This window comes from Nannospalax galili, unplaced genomic scaffold, assembly GCF_000622305.1.
Source record: "Nannospalax galili isolate Female #2095 unplaced genomic scaffold, S.galili_v1.0 scaffold917, whole genome shotgun sequence".
Lineage (NCBI taxonomy): Eukaryota > Metazoa > Chordata > Mammalia > Rodentia > Spalacidae > Nannospalax > Nannospalax galili.
Window position 1 is genome coordinate 3,109,658 of NW_008340972.1, and position 10,341 is coordinate 3,119,998.

General features: G+C 40.5%; 1 protein-coding gene across 1 annotated transcript in view; it reads left to right on the forward strand.

The window, feature by feature from the left end:
* Positions 1-1,299: 1,299 nt before the first annotated feature.
* Positions 1,300-10,341, forward strand: part of LOC103736728 (sulfotransferase 6B1-like) — a 22,066-nt gene continuing 13,024 nt past the window's right edge. Inside the window, exons 1-3 of the mRNA XM_008836258.1 lie at positions 1,300-1,444; positions 4,082-4,266; positions 7,490-7,616. Of these exons, the coding sequence (XP_008834480.1) occupies positions 1,300-1,444; positions 4,082-4,266; positions 7,490-7,616 (457 nt within the window). The remainder of the gene's footprint in view (positions 1,445-4,081; positions 4,267-7,489; positions 7,617-10,341) is intronic.

Below are 10,341 nucleotides of genomic sequence, written 5' to 3' on the forward strand. Positions count from 1 at the left end.
AGCCTCTACCTCCTGAGTGCTGAAATTACAGGCTTGCACCATAAAACCTAGCTTATGCCACACAGAGGAACAAATCCAGGGTTTCATGTGTGCCAGGCAAGCACTGTACCAACTGAGCTTCATGCCCAGTCCCTCATGATCTCTTTTCAATTGCTTTTTCTTAGAATATAGGAATAAAATTCATTTCACGTACTGATCTCAAAATCCAGCTTCTATTTGGCTGGGGATCATTTGCATACAAAGCTACCAAGCAGCTCAGGTGTAATCATAACATTCAGAAATTAGCATTGGTCAAATCCATAATCCATGTTCTCAGTTCACATATCTGTTCTGTTTGTAGATTCTTTGGGTTCTCCCATGTGCAGGGTATGGTCATTCATTTCTGTCTTAGGTGTGGGCATCTTGTTCCTCCACCTGCTTCCGCTCAGTGTTCCTCTATTTCTGTCGCTCGGTTACTGTTTGGGTCATTTGTTCATTGGTGTCCACTGTGTTAGATAAGCAAAACTTCAGCTGTGATTCACTGAAGTAACCGGACGTTTTCTTACCGTATCTAACTGCATCTGGAATGTTTTGATGTTATTGATAAAGGCTAAGTCTGAATGAGACAAGAATTTATTTCAAGCTAAAACTCCCTGTTTGTACAGACCCTCAAGCAGTCTCTTCTGGTGTGGGCTGGTGTGGCCTGGTGTGGGCTGGTGTGAGCTGGTGTGGGCTGGTGTGGGTGTTTTTCCTTCTGTCGTGCCTGTTGTGCCCCTTCCACAGTAGCTGAACATTGTCACAGGACCACCTGCTAACTCCTAGAAAGGTTCTTACTTCCTTTCCTCCACTCCTTTGTTTCCCCTTGAACTGAAATGCTGGCTATTTCCTCCACTGTGTTAATAAGTAGCAATCAAGTTTCCTAATTATTTCTTCAGTTACATAATTAATTATAGTCATTAAATGTCTATTTAGGTCAAAGGATTTGATTAATGGTAATATCTTAAGATACCGATTATAGCCAGGTCACTTGGTAGCACTGTATGCAAATGACCCTAAGCCAAGTAGAAGGAAATATTTTGTAACCCGTGTTATCAGAAAAACCCAGATAACATCACTTTTATAATAGACTTTGGCTCAGCTATGGTTTAAAAATTATTCTTGTGAGGAATTGCAAAAGGTATATAAACACACAAGGATGCCACCTTAGTGATTCCAGGATTACTCTGCCGGTCGGCTGGGGTTGCCATCCAGGACCGTACTTGTCTGTGCCCTGTGCAGGGCCAGTGTTGGATAAGCAACTTTTAATAGATCTGGTGAACGATGTCCGCCCAGAATCAGCTGAGTGCCCTTCATACATACAAAGGCGTCCTCTTCTCCTCCTTGTCTTCCGAAGAAGTCCTTAAATCCTTGGATTCCTTTGATGCCAGAGAAGACGATGTATTTCTGGTTTCCTACCCCAAGTCTGGTGAGTTTATCCTAAAATACACTTTTAGTGGCTGGAGAGATGGCTCAGTGGTTAAGAGCACTGACTGGTCTTGCAGAGGACCCGGGTTTGGATCCCAGCAACCATATGGTGGCTAACAACTGTCTATAACTCCAGTTCCAGGGGATCTGACACCCTCTTCTGACCTCCGTGGGCATTGCATGACACAGGTGCACATACACATATACAGGCAATACATTCATATAAATAAAATACACTTTTAAATGTAGACATGAAATAATAATAAATAAATAGTTATGAACATTTATCAGAAATTGTATTCTCTTATAAAAGTGATATTGAGAATTTAAAATTTTCGGCTTGAAAAAGACTCAGGAAAAATAATTAAGCCCTGAAAGATTTCAGGTGAAATAATTAAAGCTCTGCTAAAGTTTTCATTTCTATTTTAGCTATGAAGACACATAAATGTTGCTATGTATGTAACAAGCATTGTGTCTGTAATCTAAATTTCTCTTTGTACCTTGCACCAGTCATAGTGACAAGCAAATAATAGAACAAATGTTCAATTCATAATTAATATTGATTTATAATTTTTTCTTCTGTACTAATAAGAACCATAAATATTTTAATTGTTAAAATGTTTTTTAATTCAAATTTAATTCCTACATCGTCATATGCATACCAGTGTTGGTTACTATGAATAATATTCTGTAATTATCAAGGTTGGTTATATGTTACTTTATTTTTGAGAGGTGGTCAAGTTATGTGACATCCAGTTCCCTGCTATTTTCAGAACGGTGGTCATATGGAGATGGCATTCACCTGCTAACATGGCTTCAGCAACTAGCAGCTAAGCTTCTATTGAGTAGGATGTGTATTGTAGGCACCAATTAAACCTAAGAGGTTCTCAGTGTGAGAAGAGGCAAAGTTCACATAAGCTCAAATCAGGGCTTTTTGAGGCTATATATGTGCAATTTCAGAAAATATTGCTGCAAACACAAATTAAATGATTGCCCTCAGACTACCTCATGGCAAAGTTGAAATGCAAACAAATGTATCATACATTAAAATCAATGTGTTAATTTAGAAAGAAAGTTATGATACTTTACGTGTTCTTGGAGCAGTTGGCTAATATGCTGTTTATAAACGATCGTGGTTTCTGGTATATGCACTGGTGCCTGTAAATTGTCATTCCCTCTCACCAAGAGCATCAGCTTCTAAGAAGTCCCCTCCATGGACCTTCTCTTTCATGTTTAGTGAAAATGATGCCAAGATGTCTAAACCATGAATTATGTGTGTCTGCATACTATGATTATATATACCGGAGACGGATTAACATTACAATGGAGAGCAGATTTAATATAAAACCTATAAAGCAAATCACAGTGCTAGTCAAACTCCAAATACTGTGAAATTGTGAATATTGTATTTCGCTGAAATTACAACGAGGTATATGGAGGCTATCCCAATCTAAACTCCCGAAGGACATTGTCCTCAGGTTAGCAGAATGCCCCCAACTCCTCCTGAAAACATCTATTTCTGTGCTCCAAAATTGGAGAATAGCCAACGTTTGCTTCACGTAAGTATAAAGTTGTATTCTTGGATGAGGGTGAGGTATGTGGGAAGCTCAGTGAAAGTCACTTGTGCAACATGTGTGAGGCCCTGGACTCAAACCATAACAGGAACAACATAGGGCTGGCAAGTTTGCTCAGTAGGTAAAGTGATCACCACACAACCTGACAACCTGAGTTTGATCCCCGGAACCCCATATAAAGGTGGAAGAAGAGAAGTGACTCCCCAAAGTTATCCTCTGACCTCACATGCCTGCTGTGGCATTCACACCCCCTATGCACCCCCAATTACACACATACAATACTAAGGAAAATATAAAACAACAACATCGTCAACAGTAACAGCTCTCCTTGCCCCAAACAGAGCTAAAGCTGTGTTCTTCATCAGAGGTGTGTTGGATGGGAACCGCAGTGCAGAGTACCTGCTTAGCGTGCCCTCAAGACCCTGGCTTCAACCCTCGGTGCCACAAAACCAAAGCAATAACAAAATCAGAGTTCAAGTTGTGTTTTTTTCCGGAGTCCACAGCAGCAGCCTTTTATCTGTTTGAATGTAACCTATGTCTATGGTTCAGATAGCTGTTTGCATAACTGTTATAAGCAAGCAGAAAGAAAGTCTGTGTCTATCTTCAAGGGGTAAGCAGGGAGATAAACATGAACACAGGCCATGACAGAGGAAGGGGTTGGGAACCTGCTGGGAGAAGGACGTGGGAAAGCAACTCATCCAAGGTGGGAACGTAGAAGAGAGTTCATTAAAGAAAAAAGACTAATAATCTCATGGGACTGGTAGGAATCTCGTATGGGGACATCTACGTGAATTTGTGTTTTCAAGGATCTGGAAGTGAGGGGTCATGGAAGAGTGTTTGATGCCAAGAGATCTATAAGTACTGCAGTCACACGTCCTCATTTGTATAGTCCATTCTGCCTGCCAAATGAATTGGCATTCCAGCAGGCTCCAGTGGGTTTAATAATCATTACTTATAATAAAACGAATGTTGCTCTTGTGTTTATAACGTGCTCATCATCTGGATTCGTTTCCTTGGAGGTGGCATTTAATTAAAACTGCATTTCATCTTCTGTTTGTGTGAAGGCACTCATTGGGTGGCAGAGGTCGTTGAGAACATTCCCAGTGCTGGAATTACTCTCACGTCTCCTATTGAATTGGGAGACATTTCAAAATTTGAAGAGCTAAAAATGCATTCGAAGAGAAGAGTCATTCCAACGCATTTGAGCTACGACATGCTACCTGTGACCGTTAAACAAAAACAATGCAAGGTAAGGCCTGTGGTTAAAGGCAGAGCCTTGGAATTCCTGGATTCTTTTTTTAAAAATAGATTTGTTTTATTTTTATTTTACGTATATGTGTGAGTGCCTGCTGTTGTTATGTATTCTCTGTGCGTAATGCCCTCAGTGGTCAGAAGAGGGTCAGATCCCCTGGAACTGGAGTTATAGATGGTTTTTAGCAGCCGTGTGGCCACTGGGAACCGAACCCAGGTCCTCTCTAAGAGCAGCCGGTGCTCTTAATTGCCAAGCTATCTCTCCAGCCCTAAGGACTCTTGGATTCTTGTACTGTTAACAGAGCTTGAAGGTAGCAGAGCTGATACCATTTATATTGTAATATTTTATGTGTCATATTATTCAAGAGAGTACATAGGAAAAGCCACAAATTATAACATGAAATGCTGACGGACAGTTTCTCCAAGCCATTAAGCAGCTCACACATTATTATTTTAAAAGCAATTTGTAATTTCAAAAGAACATTTGCTATTTTTGCAACTTTCTTGTTCACATTTACATTTTCATGGAGGAATTTTTATATGGTGGAGGGAGCAGAAGCCATGGTTTTAGTTCCTACATAACGAATAATCTCAATTTGGTTGAAACATACTCAGAAGTACAGAAATACCAGGTGCAAAGTAGATCAAGAAGTGAAGTGATCCTTACATCAGCATTCAACTTAATCTTTCAGAAAAGTGTGTCTAAGGAACATTTTGATCAGAAAGAAAACACGAGAAGAGTAATGTTTGGAAATCAGAGACGAGACACTCACGTCAGCTCCCAGAACTGAAGCCCCTTCAAACCATGTCAGTCACATCCTCAACATAAAAACAAAAGCAACATGCCAGTCAGATGTGGAAACACCAGGGCAGATCCTCCTCTGTGGCCGTTCTGTGACCCATCCCTCCCTGTCTACACAGAAAGCAAACACAATCAGCCAGGGGAGAATGTCAGAGTTTTCCTTCATCTGCATCAAGTCTATGAGAACAGTAGCTTAACTCAATTACACTTTTGCTCAGCCATGCATTTTCCTTTCAGACTGGTTCTAGGACAGAGAAGGAGGGAGACAGATACCAAAGGAGAAAGCCTTTTCAAACATTTTCTTTTCTTTTTAAATCAAAATGGGGGAGGGATGGAGAGAGGTATAGATGCAAAAATGGATACAGAGAGAGAAAGAGAGAGGGACAGAAAGACAGAGAGAGACAGAGATGAAATACATTAACTCCAATGAATTCAATGGGATCCCCAGTGGATGTCTACCAGCCATGAGGCTGTGTGTTTGTTCCACACACACTGACAAGTGTGGGTTATAAGCCTTTTAGGAGCCAAGAGCAGGAAGCGCAGACAGGCTTCTTAAACCACCACACTGGAGCAGCAGCCTTAAGGGTTAGCCTTCTCCAAGTGACCCTTATTAGGAGCTGACATGCTTCAGTTCCCTCCGTCTCCAGAAAATGGTGATGTATTAAATATGATTCCGCAAATACTCACTTATCTAAGTAAATTTCATCTCCCCTGATTGTCCATCAGAACATAAGTACAGCATCTTGTTCTCATTAACTGCCAATGACTGAAAATATCGACCCTCCAGGGTTGTGATTGATGATTTAGCTCCTGAGCACCTGAGAATCGGTCAAGCCTTCCTTGACCTTGCAGGGCTGGCCAGATGGAAAGTTCTATAAACTTTCCCTACAACCTCTCAGTTCTGCTTGGATCTGTATTTTCTTTAATTCTTTCTTTCCCTCCCTTTTTATGATTATAAACTCCCTGGCATTAATTTTATATTTTGTAACTCATTTGGTGATGTTTTATTTAATATCTGTCTCTCCATCTCCCAAGGTATCTGCCTTTGTTTTATAGTTCCTAACGTCCTCTAATAATTCTTCTGAGATTTCTTAGACTGCTACAGCATATGTGCCAATGAATTGCATGGTCTTTCTAAGTAGATAACACAGTCATATACCTTTAGGGGTCTCTAAAGTCTCACTTCTCTATCAAAACAAGTATGTCCAACTGAATGGTTAGGGCTTAAGTTTTTGCTGTTTTGTCCCTTTTCCTTCACACAATGGAGTTCTAGAAGTGAGTTCTCCAAGCCTTGGGTCTCTGAGATTCTGGTTTGGAAGTCAGGCACAGTAAGAAAGTGTGTGAAGGTGCGCCGTAGTTACTGTATAGGACAGAGAGGATCCTGGGTGGGGTGGGGTAAAGGTGGTTCTTCGTTCTTGAACATAGTGACCTTTAAACTCCTCTCAGTTAAATAGCAGGAGCTATTCATGTGGACCCACACTATATGTGGACTATGAACATGATACAGAAAGATAGTTATGTATTAAAAGTGACTCAGAAAATTCTTTCTTATCTAAGTAAATGGTGTCTGCCCCGATTGTCAATTACAAACACAAGTAGCATATCTTGTTCTCCACTCAATGATGAAAATGATAAAAACTATTATCTAGCATCTCACATTGGTTTCTGGAGGCTGCTTGTGCATGCCTCTGACAACTCCTACAGCAATGTCAAGAACCTGTTTAATCTTCCGCCTCCCTCACCTGTCTGTAAACTGCGAGGGGTGGGGATGCATTTCTGTCTTGCTCAGCCTTGTATTCCTTAGACTGGGAACATTGCACATTGCCAAGCATATAATACATACTAACTAAATGCTTATAGAGTTGAATTACAGTTTCAGGATTCCTGGAAATTAATCTTAGATTTCCTACTTCTCAATGGCCAGAAAGGGAAATTCCAAACTAGTTCTTCCTATTAAAAAATGAATAGAAAATTGTGAAAAATCTTGATGCATGCAAATGGTTTATAACCTGTAGATAACTAAGAAGTGATTTTTGTCTCACAAATGAATAGGGACTTTCCATGACCACCTCTAAAAGACAGGACAAAATTTAACAAATAAGTTCAGAAAGATGTTCACTGGATTATCCGCAGGAACATCAACTAGAGAACTGGTCAAAAATGCAGAAAGCCAGGCTTCTCCTTGGACCTCTGGAACTGACGTCTGCATTTTAATGTTCTACTCAGAGATTCAGATGCATGCTGAGGCTTGAGAGACAGGAGCCCAAGACTGTGTTTAAACACCAGCTAATGCTCTTTTTTTTTTTTAAAGGGCAGAATATGCACAGGGGAGTTTTGCTATTATTTTATTTTAGAATTTGATTTTTTTGTTTTGCAGCTATTTCTGCCCTAGAATGAACTGGTTCTCTTTTCCTAACAGATTATCTATATTGTCAGAAATCCGAAAGATACAGCCGTCTCTCTCTTCTACTACTACAAAGACAACCCCAATCTTCCCTCCATTGAAACATGGGCTGCGTTTTTAGAGCTATTTCTCAAAGGAGATGGTAACTATACCAATTGTTTCTTCTTATTTAAAATTTTAATTTATTTTGGTGTGTGCGTATTGCATATACACATGTATGTATGTGGGTGGATGAACATGCGCACAGAGGCCTGAAGAGGATGTCAGGTGACCTACCCCATCCCTCCCCACCTTATTCCAGTGAGCCAGGGTCTCTCACTGAATTTGGACCTAGGCTGCTGGCCAGGAAACTTCAGAGATGCATCAGAGCTGAGGTTACAGACGATTACTCAACCCTACTTCTGCTTCTATTTTTTTTTTTTTCCCACCTGGTGCCGGTGATTTGAGTGCAGATCCGAATACTTGTAGGGTAAGTGTTCCTACACACTGAGCCATTTCCCAAACCCCAACAATCACTTTTAAATTTTATTTTATGTGTATGAGTGTATTGCCTGCATGTGTGTAAGTGCACCTGTGTCATGCAATGCCCACGGAGGTCAGAAGGTGCTGGATCCCCTGGAACTGGAGTTAGAACTGTTGTTAGCCTTCATGTGGGTGCTGGGGATCAAACCCAGCTCCTCTGCAAGAGCAGCTAGTGCTCTTAACTGCTAAGCTATCTCCCTAGACCACCCCCCAACAATTGTTTTTAATATTCACAACATATATTAGAATTTTTCACTCAAAATGGAAGCACACTCCAACGACTTTGATGGATTGGAGCTGCTTGTTTCCAGATATGCATTGAAGAGAGGATGCTTCGATTTCTTCTAGGCAGATTCTTAATTACTCCTTCACCGTCTTTTTTTTTTTTAATCATGGACAGCGAGGAGCATATTAGTGATTATTTATTGAGCTAGTTCTAATATTTTCAACTTGAAATGAATTCTTCATAGGCGCCTTTTGATTTTCATGCATTGCCTGTCTTCCATGACATAACCAAGCACTGGCTGGAAGACAGGTGGCTTGGGGGAATGACACGAAAAAAGAGACACATATGCACATACAAAGTCCCACAAAGAAACCCATAAGCCAACTGTAAGAGAACTGATTTCACGAAACAAACAGAAAGTACTTTGTCCTGTGAACACCTGGAAAGTTAGCTTGACCCAGCTTCTCAGGACACGTTGCTCATGCTGCTGTGGACCACCTTTGAATTTATTCCTCTCCCCCTGACTCAGTGGTGTTAGGAGCACTTTAAAAGAGTCTTCTGAATACCTAAACACATATTAAACAAAAATAATATTCCAGGACAATGCAGAATTTAGGAGACATAAATTTAAAATGGTGAAGGTTGAGAGAACCCATCTCTGCCTATGTTTATAGTCGGTCTTTTGTTGTTGTTGTGTCTTTCGGTTGTACATTTAATGAATAGATTTTACTTAAAAGAATAAATTTTAAGAAATTGACAGCCTTCCAAAAATCTGGGATATATAAATTTCTGCTTTTTTATGTTACTAACCTAGGTTGAAAATTTTATTTACTTGTCAATTTGGGGGGGTGGTGTTTAAATATATTATTTGAGACTTTCATGCGTGTAAAGAACCTGCTTAGATAAAATCTATCCCCAACTCCTCCCATTACCCCACCACCACTTTCCCTCCCAATATGATGTGCCCCTTTTTAAAAAACCCAGTGAGCCCTACACCCATGTATGTACAATGTACATGTAGACAGCACCAAGCAGACTCAGTAAACCTTCTTAGTGGTTAATTTCATTATTTGCTGGGATTATTCAACTTTTTGATGGAAGATTGTTCAACCACAGCAGGTGCAGCCTGAACTATGAGAGCAGCTGTAACTCACCAGCAGTAGGCACAAACAAGCACACCCAGGCTCACACCACCGCAACTCATCTTTCTGATAGACTTAACTCCTTAACGAGTCACACTCTTAGAAGAATCATAATGTTTCAGAAATGACAGGTACTGATGTTTAAATCACTCAACAACCCCAAGAGTTGTGTAGGCTGATCTTGAACATCCTCTCCTTGACAATAAGTTCACTAGCCTCATACAGAAACATATTCCACAGTGGAACTTCTAAGACTGTTTTCATTCTTACTATTAACTGTGTGCTTACCATGTGATACAGGCACTTAGCTAAGTGCTGGGTAAACATTATCTTGTGTCATCCTCACCAGAACCTCATGTGGTAGGTGTTATTATCTACATTTTACAGCCCAAGGAAACGCCAACTTTGGGAGGTCAAATAACTCGTGCACAGATGTCCAATATAAAGTAGAGCCAAGATTTAATTGTAGCTGTTGGTTTCACAGTCTTTGCCACAGTGCCACGATTTGCCCAGTATTAAAAGACTTAATTAATTAATTAATTAATTCTCCTTGCACATGATCAGACTTTAAATATTTAACAATGGTTAGCATGCCTCACTCCAACTCCATTCTATTTTGGGAATACACAGAGTCTAAATACACAGATTATTATTTTTTTCAGAACAGGCCTTGAGTCTGCTTTTCCTCAAGACAAGAAATGCCGTGCTCGCTTCCCATTTTTGTACACCATGGCTCCCTCTCCCCTCTGCAGCCTGAGCTCTGACTTGGCCCTGTCTTTATTAAGACCCAGCAGCCAGAGGGGGTGCACCCCCAGGTGAGATCTGAGGAGGCAGGGTAGCACGGGTACAATGCTCTACCTGTTCTATAGGTTAATTTTCTTTGAACACAGCCACAAAGATGCCAGGCCAGGCTGGAACTCAGGAAGGCAACTATCTGGAAGGAGGGGAAGAGAATGGTTGGAAAAATAGCCCAGGTA